Source organism: Notothenia rossii (genome assembly GCF_949606895.1).
Source record: "Notothenia rossii genome assembly, chromosome: 11".
Taxonomy (NCBI): Eukaryota; Metazoa; Chordata; class Actinopteri; order Perciformes; family Nototheniidae; genus Notothenia; species Notothenia rossii.
In genome coordinates, this window is record NC_136910.1 from 39,794,713 (window position 1) to 39,815,301 (window position 20,589).

A 20,589-nucleotide genomic window follows, 5' to 3' on the forward strand; every position below is an offset into this window, starting at 1 on the left:
CTATATTGAAAATACAATTTATTACACGGAGTAATAAATACATACAAAGATGCAAGTAACAGCATTTTCCTTTTTTATAATACCAAAACCAACCTCAACACGAATGAACCGATGCATTTGGCACATTTCTGCCCCTCACTCACTTACAGTCGTGTGTATTATAAGGGTCTGCAAAACAGACCAAAATACTATCAAAAAACAAGTCTTTCAATCTACCCCTGTACAAGCCATGCGCCGTCTACAATTAACCCCCGGGCCTGTTCACATGCACAAATCAATGTTTTAAATATGAAGTCAAAACTAAGATCCCAAAAGTGGGGCATAAAAACACATATGAATGAATTCCACTAACCCACACATGATTTAAATGATCCTCCAGAACCCTCAGGAGTCATGAATTGTGTTATTGTATTTTTTTTTTTCTCAAGGAGCTTGCTTTTCCCATCCTTTGTTCATTTACTTCCTCTTCTCCAAGGAAGTGCCATGCAAGTTATTTTATTTTTATTTCACGAGACGCACTCTGTTAGTTCTTCTTGCAGGGAGGAATGTCTGTTGGCAGCTAGGACCTCGCATTTCTCTCCGTCTCTGACAAACATTCACGCACCAACCCTCTGGCATGGATTATTCCTTTAAAGAAAGACAAATAGAATTTAAATTAAAAAACTGTAATATACTGTAAGTTGTGAACTCTAATTGTTCTACATTTCACGCAATGAAAGAAGATGAATTCAGAACATTTATTTCAGTAAAAGTAGTAATATCACACTGTGAAAATACTCCAATACAAGTAAAAATCCTGCACCCTTACTGAAGCAGAAGTATTTTTAGCTAAATATACTTAAAGAGTAGAGAAGTCATTTTGCAGTAAAATGTTCCCTTCCAGTGTTTTACAATATATAAATAAATATAATTTGTTTAGATTATTATTGCTGAATGTGTACGTCAAATGTTACTCATGTAGATGTTTATAGTTGTTCTAATTTTGAATACTTTATAAACTGTTGAGCTTTTTAATCTTCAGCAATGCGTTATATTGTATAAACTAGTCATGTTTGTAACGTTGGTTTCCTGTCTTTCAGATGCTAATAATGAACTGTTAAACAAAGAATTTTGACTTGAGTAAAAGTACGTAGTTTAATTTCAAGGTTAACTGTTACCTCTTTTCAGTCTCTCCATTGCACTCTTGCTTCCGGCATATGTGGGCCTGATCTCCTTCCCAAGCTCTTCGATGATGGCCAGCAGCTCTGCATATTTGTTCTGAGGCACTTGGCTGCCACTGGAGCCCTGAGGTTAGAGTAAACAGAAAAAGATAAGCCAGGTTCAACAAAGATCACAAATAAGTGACGCAAAATGTAAGAACTTACAAAAAGGAGGACTATTTTAAAGAAAGGAATATGTCATTACAATAATCCTTTGAAAACCATCTAAGAGCAAGAGGAAAACAGGCAAGCATAGACACGTTTATAATATCTCATTAAAATAAAACATTTCCCACCAATTATTATTGAGAAAGCAATTAAAAGTAACATCTTGAATTTCACATATCAAGATTAGTTTACTAGTCATGTATTGTACTAGTCTACCTTGGAAACAGTTGTATGTCTTTTTTGCTTCAACTGACCATTATCTGTCTTTTGCAAATACCCTACTAAAGGAAGTTTATAACATTCCTTTAAATAGGAAGTAAATAAAGTGAAATATATGTGACAATCAGATCAGCAGTTTACCTGTGAGAATCCCAGAGACGGAGGTCCAAAGTCGCTCAGAAGCGGCCTGTAGGACTGCAACGTGGCCAGGTTAGCTGCTGAGGGAGACTGTAGGCTCCCAACTGTTCCAAAATCACAAAAGGGCATTAGATATACAGCATCAATTGTTGTCATTGTTGTTAAGATAAGATGGACAATAACATCAGAAAATAGTTAAAAACACCCTTGACATTTGACCAAAAACTGAAATCAGACCTTCAGATTTGTTTTGTCTAATTTATTAATGTATTTTGTGGGCATAAAATAACATGTTTCTGCATTGATAATAATAATATTAATCTAAAAGTTAAATATACGACAGTGTTACAAAGAGAGAAAACATGTAGTAAGCAGTGGTGGATGAAGCATTTCGATAGTGAGGTAAAGGTAGACTACTATACTACATATTAAACTTACGTTGTTATTAGAATAAGTCCTGCATTCAAACTCTAAAAGTTCTCATTATGAATTTTAGAAACACATTACATCGTTAGATAATAAATATTGCTGCAATAATTTGTACATTCCTCTAATTTTGAAGCTGGATGAGCTCATTTCAATTACTTGATGTACTGCTGGGTCTTTTTACGTACAATAACACATCATACAAAGTACAACTTAATTTATATTTGAATAAATATTCTCACGCTGTCAAAAAAATAAAAAGGACTATATCTGACTCCAAGAAGCATTGAAGTCAATGATAATGAGGTGCCTACTTTCACATTACGTGCATAATATTCATGAGTAAGATACTGAATGCAGGAGTATTTTTTAAAATGTGATAATATTCCCACTAAAGTAAAACACCGAAATCCTTAATTCCACCACAGAGTCTAGGCATGTTTTGTCCTCCGCCCTCGCCGCTCCCCTGCTGCTTTGTTCGGCTGCAATAATCATCCTCCAACGCGAGATGTCCTCGAAGAGTCATAAAAAAATTCAGAGGCAGATCAATCAGCAGCTCCGACCGAGGAGCATCATGGAGGAAACGGAACAAGGCTGGCTCAAGAAGACACAAGTGATACATTTTTGTCACCGTGAAACGGCACCCACCCGGCGGGACCAGGACCCTGGACGACGGTTAACGGCATTTTAGGAACCGTCGCCTCGTCGTTTCTCACGTTAACCGTCTTTCTCAGCAGCTGATAGCACGGATGGCGCTCTTTTACATTAGTAATAATGGCGGATATGAATTAGCCTAGCTCCCAGGATCTGACCCTATATATATAACTGGACAAAAACTACAGACACGGTCTTTCTCCAGGTATTCTCCGAGACCCTGAATTTAACACTCGATTTAACGGACGGATACTTTGATTTTCCACCATTTTTTCTCCTTACCCTGGTTCCCAGAAGTTCCCGGAATGTGCTGATGGACATTGGGTTTATAAGACATTCCCAAAGACATTGTAAATTAAAGAAATAAAAATGACCCGAAATTCAGTGAAGCGTCTGTCTCTCACTTTTTGTTTACAACAGCGGCACCGGCAAATATGGCCGTCACTTTATATTGACACCCACTATGCTTTCTTACACTGCTACTATCCATTGCGGGTTATCAAGAAAAACGGTTTAATTCTGATTACGACGATAAAGCGACGGATTTCACCCGCCGTTTCACACACATTTAGCACGTTTTACTCTACATCAGTCGGGAAGTCTACTTTAAAATACACTTTTAAAACACTTTATTACATTTAGGGATGTTTAAAAAGGTAACATGTTAAGTATGTTTGTACTTTTTCCATCACATTTTAAGTGTTCTTTTGGATTTTACACCACATTTAGAGACAAACCCCAATGTTTAAAAGCAAAATAACTAACTTCGTGTATGTTTATTTGATTTAAAGTTACATTTAACATTTATGCAGATTAGTTAGGAGAGTAAACGCTTTTTGTTTTAGGTACATATTAACACTTTTTCTCTGAAATGAGAAAACGAGCTTGTTTGCAGGTACCTGTCTTTGTCTGTGGGAGCGCATCCATTGTTTTGTAGAGTGAATCTGTAGAGCTTTTACATTAACAAAAATGAAAAGAAGAATTTGAGTTTATAAAGGATCCAATCATATTTTAAAGGAGTGTAGCTGTGTATCCTCTCCTCTTCCACACAGATGCCTCAGTAGTATGCCCCACCAGGCTCTTTTGACCACATGGTTGGACACACAAGCACAAGGTTTAGCCCAATCCTGGCCCACAGTCATGACCTCTGACCCCAGAGAAGCAGTGGGATGTCCCCTAACAAATGAATAGATAACAATGGGTGAGGAGTTGGTGCTTTCCTTTCTATTTAAAATGTCATACTGATCCTAAAGTTAAATAAATCTGTCATAAAATATCTCCAATTTACACTGTTCGTGTATTTCTTACACAAAATATTAGAATTTTAGGTGGCTGTTTGCAAGTGTTGTTCCCCATTGATCATGCTGCTTGTTGTTCATACACTAATATGATTTGGTCTGATATTCATAATAATTTGTCTATAAGATTATCATAATAATGTATTTACTTACAATTAAATAATGTATTGGATCATCACAATTAAATACAAAAGTAAAACGATTAATTATGCAAAATTGCCTTTTTCAGATTTACATATATATTATATATAATTATTGATGTATTTATAAATTCATCACCTTAATGTTGTAACAGGTCATGGTGAAGCTAATTTAATTGTCTTACATTCTGCTAGGTAATATAATCTATAATTATACATCATTTTTGTTGATTATCTTTGTATTTAGCTAAATCTGCAGTGTAAAAAACAAATGTAGTGCTTTAAAAATTACCGATTTCCTAGAGGATGAAATGAGAAAACTGATCTATAGGTAGCATACATACAAGTGAAAATGTGCTTGTTTTCGATTATTATCCCAAATCATAAAACACTTTTATAACCATAATGAATCCCAAGCTTCTATATTTGCCTTTTGGATCCCAGTATAATTACATTAAATAATCAGCAGTACTACACAGTAGAAGTATACCAAGCTTTATTGAGCATCACACTCATTCATGTACAGGTCATGTTGAATTTTGTACAACTCTGTTACTAGTGCAACTCGTGCAATGATGAAAGGAGAGAAAATAAAAAGTTCAAGTGTTTCAACTTTAAAAAAGGAAGCATTCTGCCATTACGGCATCAAAAACTATGTTACAGAGTCAGCAGCCCGTGTATATAACATCTCAGAAAGACAAAATAAAACAATTTGTTGGCTTATATATGATAATTATTCAAGTTATAATACTTCCAATTCGAGAGAAGACCTTTTCAATAGTCTCTCCCATTTTTGTCGGTCGGGACTCTGTGTCTATCCTTTTATAAAGTGTACAAAATGCAAATTGGTATGATACAAAGACTTCTTCCTTACCATTACACTTGTTTCTAAATGCTTCCATTGTGAAAAGATAGTACACAGTTAATAACATTAACTAAAGCGCATGTTAACAATGTGTCTGAGCACAAGGTGATAGAAAACACATCCGTTTTGTATAATTATCAGCATTTAGGACAGTTTGTGTATCCAGACTTGTCAGTTTTTTCCAGTGCAGATTTAACAAAATGTAATATAGGACTGAGGCAAAAGAGGAGGGTTACTTTTCAACAGAAGCAATCATCTGTTTCCTTAATAGCACAGCTTCAGAGGATTCAGACAGATGCGTTAGAAACATGTACTGAGAAAAGGAGCTGTAAATACAGCCAACCACAGAGCAACGTTACGGAGTAGCGGTGGAGCACCGTGAGTGAAGGTCATGCATTTCAGATTCTTCATTAAAGATGTTTCTTTGTTAGTTTTGTTTTTTTCAAAGAGGGTCTATGTACGCGTTTAAACCCTGAGCAGAATTCTTTAGAAAAAGGAACAAAATAAATATTGCATCTGAGGCAGAGCACTTGATATTCTTCGTCAAGGACTTCACATTGCTCACAATTCCTCAGCTGCTTTACTGTATGCAATTGTTGTGGTTAACATGTTTCCTGTCATTTGAATGAGAGTTAGTACAGTAAGGTAATACTGACATCACAACATTGTTTTCCCTCAGACATTAGGCAAGGCAAAGACCAAAGGTGATTTTAACCTGCAACACAAACTACGAATAAAAGTTTTTAACAGACTGGGGAGAAGGGAGAACAAATGATTTACTGCTTAAATAGAACAGCAGATATTTCTCCTATTCAACATGTATACGCAGTATATAAACATTAAATAAATGGTTTGCAACATGTATGTAGTTGTAAGCAGATATGCATTTATAAACACGACTTTCAATATTTTAACTCCTCCTGTGGGCATCCATTACTGATGACTGCTGTACAAACAGAAAATGAATGGGACAAAGTTCTTATAATATGAAGCATGTCTTTAAAAGGACACATACAAAAATCCTTATATCTGCTTATCAATACAATTTGGTGTGTTGTAAACAATTAACAAACTGTCTGAATTCTGCTTATAAATGCTAAATTGAGAAAGGGGAATACACTGTGTTGATAGCAGCTATCCAAAAAGAAAGCCCGGTTTGCTGATAACACAAACGTGACTCATTCCTCGAACAGAAAACAGCGTTTCAATATTATCTTTGGGAATCATTTCTCTCTGCTTCATGCTCTATAAAAAGAAACCAACAGAGCAGCTGACACTAAAATAAGTCTTTTACAAATCAAAGTCTGACGTTTTAGTGCTTTGTAAAGGTGCTTGACTGATGAAACTATATGTAATGATACAAAGACATTTTGAAAAACGCCAGGCTGTAATGGATACAGATAATCAGAAAACTACCTGCAGATATAAGGCTTCCTGTTTTTAGGCGGAATAATGTCCTACACCCCTTCTTTTTTTTTTAAAACCGCAGACTAATTATTTCTCTGGATTAGTGCTGAATGATGTTCTGAGGAGCGATAAACAGTTTTAATAATATATTAAAATGGGATTGTAGTTTAGCTTTAAATGGCCTTTTGAATGAAAGTCTGAAGCCCTCAGACTTTCAAAGACATAGTGTTCTTTGTCTCATCCACCTTTGGTCTGAACCAAGAAGAAAGTCTTTGCTTCACACCAGGTAGTGCAGGCTGACCAGCTTAAAGCATGTGTAGGAGAGGATAACTCAACAGCCACAGGCCAACATGCCCTCTAAACTTCTACGCTGTCTTCATCAATATATCACAAATCTTTTCACTCTGAATGTCAGAGGACAAAACATCACCCGTCAAAATCTCTCAAGGTGAACACAGGAGTCTGGAGAACTAGAAAAGAAAAGAAAAGAAAAAACCCTGAAATCTTTTCTCTGTACAACCACTGCTTTACATCTGAGAATCACCACAGCTTGGTGTGACACCCCGGACCCTCAGAGAAAGGGGTGGGGGTGTCTGTACAGGACAAGGGGCAGCGGTCCTGGAGCCTGCAGTGCAGAGATAGAGGCTCATCAGTCAGACCCCTTCAGAGAGGGATGTGAACTTGAGACGGGATTTAACGCGGTCCTCCCTAAACTATGTGTTGGGGGCCTGGCTGAGACTTTGGGGGTGGAGCTGCTGCCGTTTCTGCAGCTCCTGCACGGCGAGCTGCTGGCTCTGGTCCGACGTCGAGAGTTTGTTGATTAATGCATTCACGCAGTTCACTGGAATGATCAGTCCTGTAAAATAAAGAAAGAGTTGACAATGAACTTATGAGCTTATTATTTTCCTTTAAGAACTATTCCTTTAAAATCAAAACGGCCTTTCAACTTACCGACTATCCTCTGTCCATCTTCTGTTCTGAGGCGGACAATCTGCACCTTCACATTGGTTCCACTGAGCGGGGTGAGCACTTCCTCCAGCTCGTTCCACACACTGAGCACTGAGCCACACAGAACATAGTACGTCCGACACCGGAGTCCAACTTCACACAGAAGACCCACTGAGGCTTTCTTACAGTTACCCCGCCTTTGAGAAGAAACAGACCATTTATAGGTTGAATAATCAAAGCTGTTTATATTCTATGTTTTCATTCTGTTCTACAAATCTCATCACAAGACAAAAACCAGCAACTCTTTTTGTCTTCCCCAGCTGGTTTATCTATGAAATCTTGTCACAAATATCTAGTTGTTTGCTGGTGATTGTAGTTTTGATTAAAAAAAATGAAACATCAGTAGAAATATTGCATTTGGTGGCGATTCATTTTCAGGAAGGGAATTATCCAGCTTTGGGCTCCAGTAGCTGGACAGAGTTAAACATATAGAATACGATCAGACCCGACCTTTAATAGAGATCTAAAGTGCACATACCAAAATGCATGAGAGCAGATCTTTGCTGACGACAGGTACTGGTCCATCCAGTGCTGCTTGGCGTCATCTGACATAACCTAAAGAGGAACAGGCACATTTCATGATTAAGCACATAAAGCAATAGGGATTTTTTTTCATAATAACATTTGAATACAAACAATGTTTCACCTTTTTAAACTTTTTCTTGATGTCTGCATAAGTCTCCAGTTTGACCTGTCTGCCGGTGTTCGGCCTGTAAACCAGGAAGAGCCTCTTCTTGGGGTTCACCTCTTTGACCAGTATGGCTGTTTTCTTGTTGTTCCTCATCTGAAAACGACAAAACAAAAACATTTAAAAACAGTGGAACTCCAAGAAATTAGTAAATGTAGGATCCATTCATTCGATAAGTCCAAAGTCATATCAGCTTTCACTAGAAAGTCATATTAACCAACAGTGCTTGTGGAAATGAGGCATATGTGAGATTATTTCTCAATCTTCTCGTACCTGAACATAGAAGCCATCATCCCCTCCATTCTGATCCGCCCAGACATGCGTGGCTTCCTCCCAGGACATCCCCCTCTCCACACTCACCTGGGAAAACATATATAAAGTCAGGTTATGTTACTGCAATCTAACTATATCCTAAAGAGTTCATATAGAGATTTATTTATAAACTTACATTGTACAGCTCTACATGTCCTGCTGTGGTGTATCCTGGAGTTAAGAATTTCTTGCAGTCTACCTTCTTCACCTTCTCATCACCATTGCCCAGATCTAATATGAGAAAAAGAAGAACATTTATTTTTGTATTAAAGTCTGATAACTTTCAGAAACAATGTGGTACTGAGATAGTGAAATTCAAGGCAGAAAGATCGGTATTACTCAAGTGATTTTGTCACAGAGGAAAGCGCTTTAAATGATTTAACATATCAAAAATGCTTTCTGTCCCAGTTTTGCTTCTGTATTGGTGAAAGCGGTTTAATGTGAAAATGAAGAGTGATGGCCATCTTACCGAGAATGCCCATGTCATATCTGCCACTCTTCTTGGCTTCCTGAATAACTGCAGCCAGTGTGTCAGAAAAGTATTGGAACAGGGCATTCTGCTGCTGGACCGCCATGCCCAAAATACGGTTCAGGAACTTCCCCATGTTGTTGTAATCTGTAGCAAAGGATATGCATTACATTTATGTGAGAATGTCCACAAAACTGTCCAAGAGTTGCCCTACATATTACACAAAATTATGAAACTGTTGAAATGTCATTTATTTTAACAATTATGAAATCACCTTTGTCCAGTATCATTGCGCCAAATCGTTCGTCCAAATTGATGATGCCCACACCTATTAATCCGGTTTGAATTTCTACAGGAGGATATTATTGTTATTGACGACAATAGATCAAAAATCTAAAAAGGTAGATGGTAACAGAAACGTTTTACAAAACAAAGTTGGTTAGGAATGTTTCGACTGAAAGGGAAATACGTTCATTGCATTTAACTCAAATTACCTTTGAAGAAATCTCCTCTAAAAGTACTTGGTGGAGGAACTAATGGAGAATCGAGCTTCACGATGGACTTCATCACAATCTCCAGAGCATTTCGGCCATACTGTAGCAAAGACAAACATGAGTGAGTTACAGCCAAATACAAACGGCAATAAAAGTTCTGAGAAAAAGGCTTTATGCGCCTACTTTGTTGTCAAAATTAAACCGGCTGAGATCTCGGGTTTCTGTTGCTCTTCTGTCTCCGTGAGTGAGAGCACCCTGTTACAAAGATTTAACAAATACAGTTAATATTTCATGTAAATGTAACACTTCCTTTAATTCGATTTAATGATCTTTATTATTCATTCAATTAGTCCTTACCAGGCTTTCTAGTCTTTTGGCAACGATGGATGCAAATCTCTGCTCTCCTGCCAGCTCCGAGATAAGGAAGACATATTCTGGAGCCGTGACCTGGTTTGATCTGTGAGTTCTCCCTGTGTCCAAACAACACATTTGGTACAATGAGATAATGGTATTCCAAACTGGCCCTGGTACAGAAGGACACATTTTGAATAACTGGCACTCATTTTGGTTGTGCCTTCACAGTGAGGTATATCTCTGCTGACCAAACTGCTGTATGGCTCTGTCTGCGCTCCACGGCAGCTCCAGCGTCATGTGGACTCTCCGCCGCTGGTTCTTCACTCGACGATCGGCCTGCAGGGATATACCAGAGCTGGCAGCTTCCGAGATGATGGCTATGTTCTGGTTGAAAAGAAAGACAATAAACATTACTTTCCATGTACAAATGTGGAATGAGCAGCTGTTATTCTTTCTCCTTTTGTAGAAGTGTCAAAAGTTTTACATCAATCACAAGCATATTAAATCACTAGGTTGGCGGTCATAAGTTCTAATATTTTCCTCAAGTTAATATTGCACATTACAAGAGTTCTAATAACCATAATGTTGCCTTTACCTTCTCTCCATCCATGAACCTTTGCTTCTCGGTGAGATTGAGGATTTCCACCGGGACATCCAGCTCAGAGCGGGATTCATATGTGATGGTGCCGTCGTCATTGCTGACCACACGACCTTTTCGGCCAGTCATCTGTAGCACAGTTAAAGAGACCGTCAAGCGATGTAAGACACAAATCAAATGATACACCTTTTTTAAACAACAGGAATAGAAACATTACCTCAGCTACATTCTCGGGTCCTCCGAGTTCATCTATGAGCTCATCCAGGGTATTGGGAGGCAGATCCTCAGCTAGCTCATCAAGTTGTTCCAACAGATCTCTCTTCATTTTCTGGGCGTTGTCCACTGCGTCTTCACTTGTTAGGCAGCTATCCTGACTCTCTGCCTTGACTAAAGAACAGATACAAAGGCATTTATTAACCACAATACTGCACCTGAGTCTTGTTATCCTGCTTGGCCATGTGGTATTGTGCTTACCAATGGCAGTCGCGCTGGGGGGGGCAACAGGGGCGGTGAAAGCGGGCCTGGTGGACCCCAGCCCGGAGGCTAACAAGGCACTTTGAATGCAGTCAGGATCAACACTCTTCCTTCTCTTTTTCTTCTTCTTCTCCTTTCCTTTCTTTGGTTCTTTTCTGATCAGCCATGGATCTATAACAAAGCAAGGAATACATTTTTCCCGTTAGCACTGAATAGGTTATCAGAAAAAGAAGGTTTCACAATCCCCATCAGGAGTCTCACCATCTTCATCGTCGTCATCAGACTCGTCTCTGAATGGGTTGAAATCATCGTCTTCGTCCCCCGAGCTAACAGATTTGAAGCTGTCGTCACTTTCTTTACCAGACTCTCTGTCTGACTCCTCCGACTGGCTCTCCTCCGAGCTGGTACCAGACAAACCACCGTGCTTGCGAGGCTTCTTTTTCGGCTGCTTTTTGACATCTGAACCTGGAGAAATAATCAGAGGCATCATAAATGATCGATTCAGAAGAGTCAGGTCACAAGGAATCTTTAAGAGAAAGCCATCTGTGATTTCATGAAGTCTTAGGAGAAGTTTGAGCTTTTTCTTACCTTTCCTTTTTTTGCCCTTCTGTTCTGGTTGTGCTGCAGGCTCAATGGGTGAGGGGGTCTTCTTAGCTGAGAGGTCGATACCTAATAGAGTGTAAAGCTTCTGTCTGTCAGGAGCTGGAAAGTGCTTCTCAACCAGGGACTGCAGCACACCTCTACAAGAAAAAAACAATTCTTTATAGTTACAGACATATCATTTGCCTTGTTTTGGAGAAATCTTATCTTTACTCTGTCCGTACTTTGCAGTCGACACAAAGTCATTGAGCTCTCCTCCTCCTTCCTCCAAGGCCTCAAGTGTTCTGGCTTCTCCAGTGGACTGAAGGCCGATCACCACGCACTGCAGAGGGAATGTATATCATGTTAAAGCAGGAAGCACAACATGAACAGTTTAAAAAAAATGGTGTCTTGCAAAGCATTCATCTCTTGTTTTTCAGCTTTGACCTGAGAACCATAGGTTCAATTTAAATGTGTAAGTTATATTTTCCTTAACTTGATAACTTTATCATGTTTCTATTTTATATTTAACTTGGCAATAAACATTTGAGCCTTCATAACATCAGGAAGCAGGGCTCAGTATGGCTGCTAATTTGCCTGAGATTGCAGTTCACTTTGTAAGTTTAATAATGAACAGTCAATTGTCAGAAGTGTGTGCAGGTCTTTCTTATTTATTAACTTTTTCTGTGATAATTTAAAAATGAATCCATTTCATTGTTATTAAGTGTTCGTGTAGTTAATCAAATAAACTTCAAACTAACCAATGATTTGGAGACTTGTCCGCCCAATCAAGTTCAGTTTATATTTAAAGTTTAGTCTCACCTTTCCATTTGCGACCTCCTCTCGAGCGAGCTGCACCACTCTGCGGACTTTAGAGGCGATGCAGAGGTATTTGAAGAACCTCTGGTGAGCAGACCAGAACTGGCCCCACATGGACTTCTTCATGCGCTGCTCTGCATCCATCAGGTTCGCTGCCGCCTGGAACTTCTCTCGTGCAAGCACCCACTAGGAGACACATGGATCAAGTTGTAAACAGCAAGGACATCAAATAAATCACAGTAATGTGACAAATGTGCTTGTTGTACTTATTCGTTGTGGCTTACCAGCTTGACAGATTTGTTGTACATCTTGATGTATTGCGGAGTCAGGGGAACCTCCTCGATCTTAAAGGTCACTCCTGTAAAACTCAACTGCCTTGCAATGTACATTCCCCTCAGTTTCATGTCCATGGCTACTATTTCCATGGCACCAACACCTCTAAAATAAAAAATAAAAAATGTGTAACATACATGTTAGCAGAGATGGGGTCGTTACAAAACAATATATATATATATATATTACACTACTTCGTTACTCTCTACATAAAGTAACTCCTTACTTTACTCGCAGGGCCGGCCCTCCCCTCCCTACAGGCAGATCACGCAGACTGTGGTGCACCTACAGTGTAAGAGCGCCACAGTTTTGCCTCTGCGAGACTCCACTTGCACCCCCAATTACTATTGCATTAAGGAAGACATAACAAGTCTTTCTTTTTATATGCTCTTGAATAAAATAGGCCACCAGCCTACCACAACAAGCTAACAGTCAGTGAAACGTAAAGAGCATTTCAAGAATGGAAGTGGGCCATATCAATGTGATGTGACACTGGCAAAATAAACAAATACTTTACAAATAAATAGCCTGTATAAAACAAAATAAGAGGTTGGCCTTGATAACACATTAAATACACAAATATTGATTGCCTCAACAAACAAAAAAAAGGCCTATCAGCATTAAATAGCCTAAAGGCTAATGAAAAATAACACAACCTAAAGCATGAGCTTCATTAATTGAACAGTAAGTTAAAAAATATACAATATAGTCAACATGGCCTTTTAACATAATTAACAACAATCAAAAGCGAAAATAGGCCAAAGTGGCATTGGCTGTGAACATAGGCCTATTACCACACTCCCTCTCATGATCTCACGCTGAACACTTATTTTATGTGTTTGTCACTGAAGCAGTGGTTATAATCGCATTAGGAGGAGGATTCTCTCAAATAGTTGATCAGATAACCGATTTCTTCTTGGTGTTAGCACAAGACTGCCTAGGCTGAAAAGCCTCTCCACCCTCCACTCGATGGGGTAGCGGTGTTGTATTTCAGGAAGATGCGCTTTATATTAGGGAAACGGCTCAAGACTGCCAGCTCTGCTTTGGTTACCGGTCCTTGTTACGAGTTAGGTCATTTGTGTGTATATTTTTCCCTCCGAGTGTGAGTGTGCGTGTGCGTGTGCGTGCGTGCGTAGTGAGCAAGCAGGTGGTGCCCGTTAGCTGATTAGCTACCCTCGTCAGGCTGATTGGTCCACCTGAGGAGACGGGAGCATTTTAAGCTGAAGCCGTGCAGCTCCTCGGTCGCTCTCTCTGACTCAACTTCTCCTACTCCCAACTCTGCGCGTGTTGAGATCTTTGTCCTGTTGTGCACTACACTACACCGTTACCGACAAAAGTAATATTATTACAGTAACGTGTTACACACAACTCTGCATGTTAGCACATTTTGCAATCACCAGCATTCAAGTCCATGGAAGGGAACATGTTTTTTTTTTTTTTTACACATAAAAAAAAGAGAAGAGGAAATGTACCTGCGCTCAACTGCTTGGATAAAGTTGTTAAATTCTCTGAAAGGTGTTTTTAGTCCCCAGATGCCCAGACGATTCATATAGGCCATATTCCTGGGTTCAGAGGCACCTAATGAGAAGAAATATATTGTCAGAATGTAAAGCGTTTGTACAGGTTTCCCAGCTCCACTTGAGTTTACATTGCCAACCCTTTCAAAGAGATAAATACATGTGATTCTACTAACCTGTAGCACTTGCATACACAACGCGAGCCTTAGGGAGTTTGTTCTGCAGTTCCAACACAGCAAGACCAGTTTTTGTAGGTTTCGATGATCCAACTGGACATACATTTTTGGCTTTGTGACACTCGTCATACACAATCTTAAGACATTTTGTTAAGGAAATTAATTATATAAATCACTTAGCTCCAGCTTAGTTGATTGCATTTTAAAACCCATGAAAAGGACAAAGTTACATCTATGGTATCAACTGATGGCTAATGGAAAGGATACAACTCCGTCAAAGTCCTCCCCACACCAGTGGAGAAGCTGTTGAAATCTGGTCTTGTATTTCCCTCCCGATTGGCTCTCTCCGATCAAGGAGGAGTAAGTGGCGAATATCACACCTTTCTTCACACTGCCATTGTGTTTTGATGTGATTTTTCCATATTTGAACTGGAAATATGAAGCATGTAATTGAGTCACACTTAGTCGTTATAAGTCATGGACACACTTTTCCTTACATTGTTCAACACCATTTTTATATATGTATCATAAAATGATCTTACCTTGTTCAATGAATGAACCGAGATGTTTTTGGCTCCTATGTCCTTTAAATCCCTTTCCGCATCATACTTCAAGTCGTTAGAGACACTGAACCTGAACAAAAGAGGAGAATAGTAATGAAGGTCATTCTGTTGACAGATCATTTATTTTAAAAGGCTAATCGTTTTAAGAGCTAAATATAATGTAAAGGATTGGGATATTTACCAAAGAGATCTCTTTCTGCCTAAAAGGTAATTCTCATAGATGATGCCTGCAACGGTCCGGCCTTTCCCCACACCTGCCCCATCTCCGATCAAATATGCAGCTCGATCACCGCAGGGGAGGAATGTCTCGTGTTGCTGTGGTACACAGGGACAAGGAATTAATCATTACAACTCAAAAACGTTGCCTTTCAAAGGCTTCTTTCAATTTTCTGTCTTGTGTCAAAGTAAAAAAAAAAAAAAAAGTTATCATAAAGCTTTACTGCATTGATGAAAATCATCATAGTTTATATAGCCTATCAAATTAACAACCTGACCTTACCTGAGCAGCATATGTAATTGCCTCCAGCTGCAGTGCAGACAGGCAGCCACGATCAATGACTTCTTCTGAGATGGACAGTCTGTACCACACATCTGGAGGGTTGACACTGGACAGGGAGCTGGTCTCCACCACAGGATCCGGATGCCGCAGGCCAATCTTTACTGAATTGACAAACCCATGATTCAGTGGAAGAGCAAATCACAATAGCAGTTTGTATTTAGTTTTTTGTTATTAGATTGTGCGCCACCAGCCAGGTTGATACTGCAGTTACATCTCACTGTAACATATACTTGGAGTAATCCCGACTTGCCATTTAAAAAGGTTCTTAGTGTGGAATAGAGGGTTTTGGCTAGACTAGATTAGGAAACAGTATTCTGTAGTATAATACTACCATTGTAGTTCAACACAACAGTTATACTTACATTTCATTGGCATGTACTCTGCATAAGTCTCTACGACACCCAACTCGTCCTCCTCTTCCTCCTCAGGCTCATCCTCCTCCTTCATCCCTGGGATTTTCTGTATCCATAGATTTACATAACAATAATGTTAACACCATATCAACACATTAGGCAACATTTATCAGCCTTTTTAAATCAATATTATAATAGTTACCATTGAATGTGAGAATGGCTGCATTTTAACATCTTCATTCATCCAGATCCTGGGAGACTCTTTACCAAATACTTCTTTCTTGATCCCATTGAGCATTTCAGCTGAAACACCAACAGAGAAAACTATTCAAGTACTGACAATTTTTTTCTTCTTCTAATATTACAATTTGGATGAACAAAAATTGAATTGGCTCGTGTTGCAGAGAACTATCATGTGTTTTAAGCATAAAACACTGAACATCACATTGTTCAGGATTGCGCAATGTAAGTTTCGTGCCCTGCTTTGTGTAACGTGATAGTGCAAATCTATACTCTACCCGTTTCATCATTTTCAGACCAAACGATCAACATATAATAACATTATATAATGAAAGTAACAGTGAGTTGCAACCATAGTGTATTTCTTTCCAAATAAAACTTTGAAATTCTCAAATAATTTTACAATAACAAAATGTGGATGGAGGAGGGAATAAAGGATCAGAGATGTCACAAACAATTATTTAAAACCATACATCACAACTGATGCAATTTCTTATTAATTTTGAATGGGTTAAAACACAAATCTATTTATACATATAAATAACATAACAATTGACCTGTTGAGGTTGCCGTTGCTACTGGTGGAGCGATGTTAGATGGAGGCTTCAGTCTCATGAGCTCCATCAAACTGTTCCCTTTAAGACCAGTGCTCCTCACATTGCCAGTTCGGAGGAGGTCTTTCAGCTGAATTTGCTACAACAACAAAATAAATGTATATAAAATCAGAATAATCAAACTAAATCCATTTCTCTAAGCTGTTGTGGCCTTGGGATGGTAACCATGGTTTCCACAAACGTACCTGATCTCTGTTAGAAGGCACTACTGTCGGCGCTGAAGAAGGAGTACTTGTAGAGGATAGGGTTGAAGTTCCTCGCAAAGCTGAATTACTAACATGGACCACTTTGGTGACAGTTATGGTATGTTTGATGGGATTTGTTACTGATTGTTTGGTCACAGCAGCTCCTAGTGACGGCAACTGATTCAGCTGATTTAAGACAAACGTGGTGGTTGATGGCTGAGGTTTGTGCTGTTGAAGACATTGAGCAGAGAGAATAAATTACTTTAATACATACAACAAAACATCAGCTGCAACTTAACATTGTCCTAAATAATTAATTAAGGGAGGTTGTTAATGTGTAATCTCACCCTGATAGTAACAATCGGTACTGGAACTGGAGGATTATTTCGAAAAACATCCACCGACTCTGTCCCCATACCACCCTCCAGGGCACTGATGGAGATAGACTGGAAGAGGAGCAAAAATCAGAACATTAACATATAGCTTTGATAACATTAAGAAAACTATTATCTTCCATTTGAACAAAGACCAACTTACTTGCTGGGTTGTGGAGGGCTGTGCAACATCCTGAGGATCAACATCAAAAAAGCCAAAATCATTTGGACAAATGCCACTCTCACTCAGGGCAGCGAGGAGTAAATCCTGTCCAGGATCCATCTGCAGGACAAGAATACATCTATTAATAACAATGATAAAATTATAAAAAAGACAATGTTTAAGAATTAGCGGATTAAATCACTACACAAAACAATTACATTGTACATGTACACTGTATCTATAGAAAGATTGTCAAACATGTGCAGGCTTCTTAAACTGTGAAAAGTTACAGCCACAACACAGACTGTATGAATTACATTAATGCACACAATGTACAACGATATCGGTTTTCTTCTTTTTATTACTGCCGATTTTTATTCCATATTTTATTCTATTGCAATGTAAATACTGTTATATTTTTCTAGTTCTCTACCTGTGTTTTCAATACTTGTTTTACTTGTATGTATGCACCACGACACCAAGTCAAATTCCTCATACTTGTAAACCTACCTGGTAATAAACCTGTTTCTTGTGGTTATTGCATGTGATGAAGAATAATTCCTTTGTTAAAAAAATCCCATGCGAATTGTCTTCTACCAAACTCAAACATTTTCACAACATAATGCATGCACACAGCAACACTAGCGATTTCAACATTTGAGTTGTAAAAAGCACTAAGACATTTCTTCCTAACTGTACTGACTATATGCAAATCGAGGAGTCGTTATGTATTAAAAGGGAGTGGTGTGTGTAAATAAAACAATGGAAAAGACAAATATAAAGAATACATGTCTATCTGCCCCAGAGGTTACCAGATGAGGCTAACAACTACAAGCATATCATCAAACTAATACATAGTTTAAACTCTATGTAGGATAGCCATAAGAGAAGCAATGCAACTGATCATTCCTACAAAAACAAAAACATAACAGAAATGTGACCCTCAAAAAACACATGAACTAAAAATACCAAAAGGGATATTAGGACCCACATGTGTGGTACACGCATGAGATGAAACACGGAGTGCGATTTAAAATTCAATGCCCAGTTTCCCAAAGAAAAACTAAGATGTCATGTGTTTACCTTCAGCATTAAAAGACCAAACGTGTATAGTGTACCTATAACACACGGTATTTCAATCCAACGTAAGCATCATAATACACCTATTTAAAACGTTCACCTCGCCGTATCTCGTCCTGCAGAGCACGCCGAAAATGATATTAAAAACGTAACACTGAATCGAGATACCTAAATTCACTCCAAATCTAGACAAACTATGTAGAGGAAGGAGAGTTGGCCATATCTAACAGCAGCGTCTGCCGACCAGGTCAGACTTGTTCCAAAGTGACCCAAAACAAGACACGTGTTTGCAATGCCGTGCTTTAGTGCCTACAACTTCCTGGTCCCTCTGACTCTAACGCCCCCGACCTCCAAGCTGGCTCCGTAGGATGCTAATTTTAATAAAAGCAGGCACATATGATGTATGATGGGACCAGGCTTTTAGAACGCTGATGTATTTCAACAAATGTATTTGGAACCAGCTAACCTTTGCCTTACAAGTTGCCATACCATCTAGCTTGTTAAACTAGCCTGGGTAAAGCAGGGTGACACGGCTAAACTGTGCTAACAGAGAGCTAACGTACTAAGACAGTTTCACATTCATTTCAGAGACACAACAGTGAGGACAAACACCTTAATGCCCAACAACAAACTACAATTTTAAGAAAGCTTTGTGTCATTAACGGTCATCACGGAGACACACATGTCAGTTAGCTTTTAACGTTATCCACACTGAGACCAATTACTAATATTGTGTTAATACCTGGTATTTAGTCGTGGTTTTGGGTTACATAATAAGCTGTTGACATTAAACGCAACAAGTTCATAAGATAAAACTTAATTTATCCCAAGGGGAAATGGTTGTTCCACAGTTGCAATACAACGTGGGGAAAGTATAACTACACACTGAACTTGAGCTATTTTCCTTATGTGTGCATTTAATGTCAAATAGAACGGTATGTTGTAATCGTTATGTTATGATAACTCAATACACATATTTGTCAAGTAGAAGTAGACAGTAAATGGTCGAATACAGAATAAACAGGTTGAAGGTAAGGTGCAATCCAAAGCTAGCTTGTTTTCGCTAACATGATACGTTGCTAAAATAACACTAGCCAGCTTATACAGCACTAACAATAGGTGTTCAAAACAGTGTCTAAACCTTACATTTGAGTGTGTCCTTCCTCAACCTTATCCCCATACAGAGGCAGGGTTCGGCTGCGGGGTTCAGCTATCAGCCCTCTAGCATTGTTGTGATGTTGTGCTCGGTGTCATTGCTGTCGCTAAGCTAACATTAGCAACGAGGAGTAAACGTACACCTTAAAATTGAAATATATAATACTTTCTGTAAACGTACTACCAAGCCCCAACACATTTGTGTTAATAATAACCGGGGCTTTAGTGTTAAAACTAACAAATCCCCAGGCTGAAATCAACTCACTTGACAGTTCAAGAGCTGCTCTCTCTCGCCGCTCCGGTTCGGCAGTTTGTTGTCCTCTTCGCTCCGCCGCTCTCACGCCATCTTTTTTTATAAAACGCTCAGCCGCATGCTGGTCACGTGACGCGAAGGCCCGTTTTCGCAGTCAAACTTCTCGCCCACCGTCGGTAAAAATGGGTCTCTGGAAGGCCGAGGGACGTCCTTTTGACACGATAAACCGATAAAAGCGAGTAAGTTAGCATTTCTGAAACGTTAGCACAAACGACAAACATAGCAGAGTCAGCGAGCTAATGCAACATCACGTGACCACGCGAGATCTTCGTAGGAAGTGACGATATTTTTTTTTCTTCTTCGCTGTTCTCTTCCTTTTTGTTTTTCCATCCTCTGCTTATTTTTATTTTACTGAGTTCTCTTTAAACATTCATGCTTATTTCCCTCCAGCAATATTCAACTTGTATTATCTGCATCTTCATCTTATATTTTTTTGTGACCAATTGTGTATTTGTTTACCTCCTCCTCCCCTTTTGGATCATGATGGCAATTACACATAACATGGAAATAATCACTTAAATACGCAACACAACCAAAGACATACGAGAAATTAAAAAAATACAAATAGCACATTTTTCCCCACAATATTCATGTCCCAAAAGCATCCAGAAACCCAATTAAAACACTAAAATAGAAGCAATTTAAGCACTAAAAT

At 38.8% G+C, this 20,589-nt stretch overlaps 1 protein-coding gene across 8 annotated transcripts; it reads right to left on the minus strand.

Moving 5' to 3' along the window:
* Positions 1 to 5: 5 nt before the first annotated feature.
* sbno1 (strawberry notch homolog 1) lies at positions 6 to 20,217 on the minus strand. Of its 8 annotated transcripts, XM_079660468.1 has the most exons (35): positions 18,470 to 18,488; positions 17,387 to 17,506; positions 17,197 to 17,295; positions 16,850 to 17,077; positions 16,608 to 16,743; positions 16,013 to 16,113; positions 15,820 to 15,922; positions 15,398 to 15,558; positions 15,080 to 15,213; positions 14,878 to 14,968; positions 14,603 to 14,764; positions 14,336 to 14,471; positions 14,115 to 14,220; positions 12,594 to 12,747; positions 12,313 to 12,495; positions 11,736 to 11,833; positions 11,500 to 11,651; positions 11,173 to 11,376; positions 10,912 to 11,082; positions 10,655 to 10,824; positions 10,435 to 10,566; positions 10,088 to 10,223; positions 9,843 to 9,955; positions 9,669 to 9,740; positions 9,486 to 9,585; positions 9,266 to 9,340; positions 8,992 to 9,138; positions 8,659 to 8,753; positions 8,484 to 8,570; positions 8,169 to 8,306; positions 8,001 to 8,077; positions 7,466 to 7,659; positions 1,728 to 1,828; positions 1,158 to 1,284; positions 6 to 627 (listed from the first exon to the last, which is right to left on the minus strand). In XM_079660468.1, exons 1-35 carry the CDS (start codon positions 18,476 to 18,478, stop codon positions 560 to 562), a joined length of 4,380 nt encoding a protein of 1,459 aa, XP_079516594.1. In that variant the 5' UTR covers positions 18,479 to 18,488; the 3' UTR covers positions 6 to 559. The 8 variants fall into 8 exon arrangements, with proteins under 8 accessions (XP_079516594.1, XP_079516593.1, XP_079516592.1 ...); XM_079660463.1 differs by lacking the exons at positions 6 to 627; positions 1,158 to 1,284; positions 1,728 to 1,828; positions 18,470 to 18,488 and adding exons at positions 4,722 to 7,370; positions 19,887 to 20,217; XM_079660465.1 differs by lacking the exons at positions 6 to 627; positions 1,158 to 1,284; positions 1,728 to 1,828; positions 18,470 to 18,488 and adding exons at positions 4,722 to 7,370; positions 19,887 to 19,915 and having other exon boundaries at positions 15,820 to 15,916.
* Positions 20,218 to 20,589: the final 372 nt, after the last annotated feature.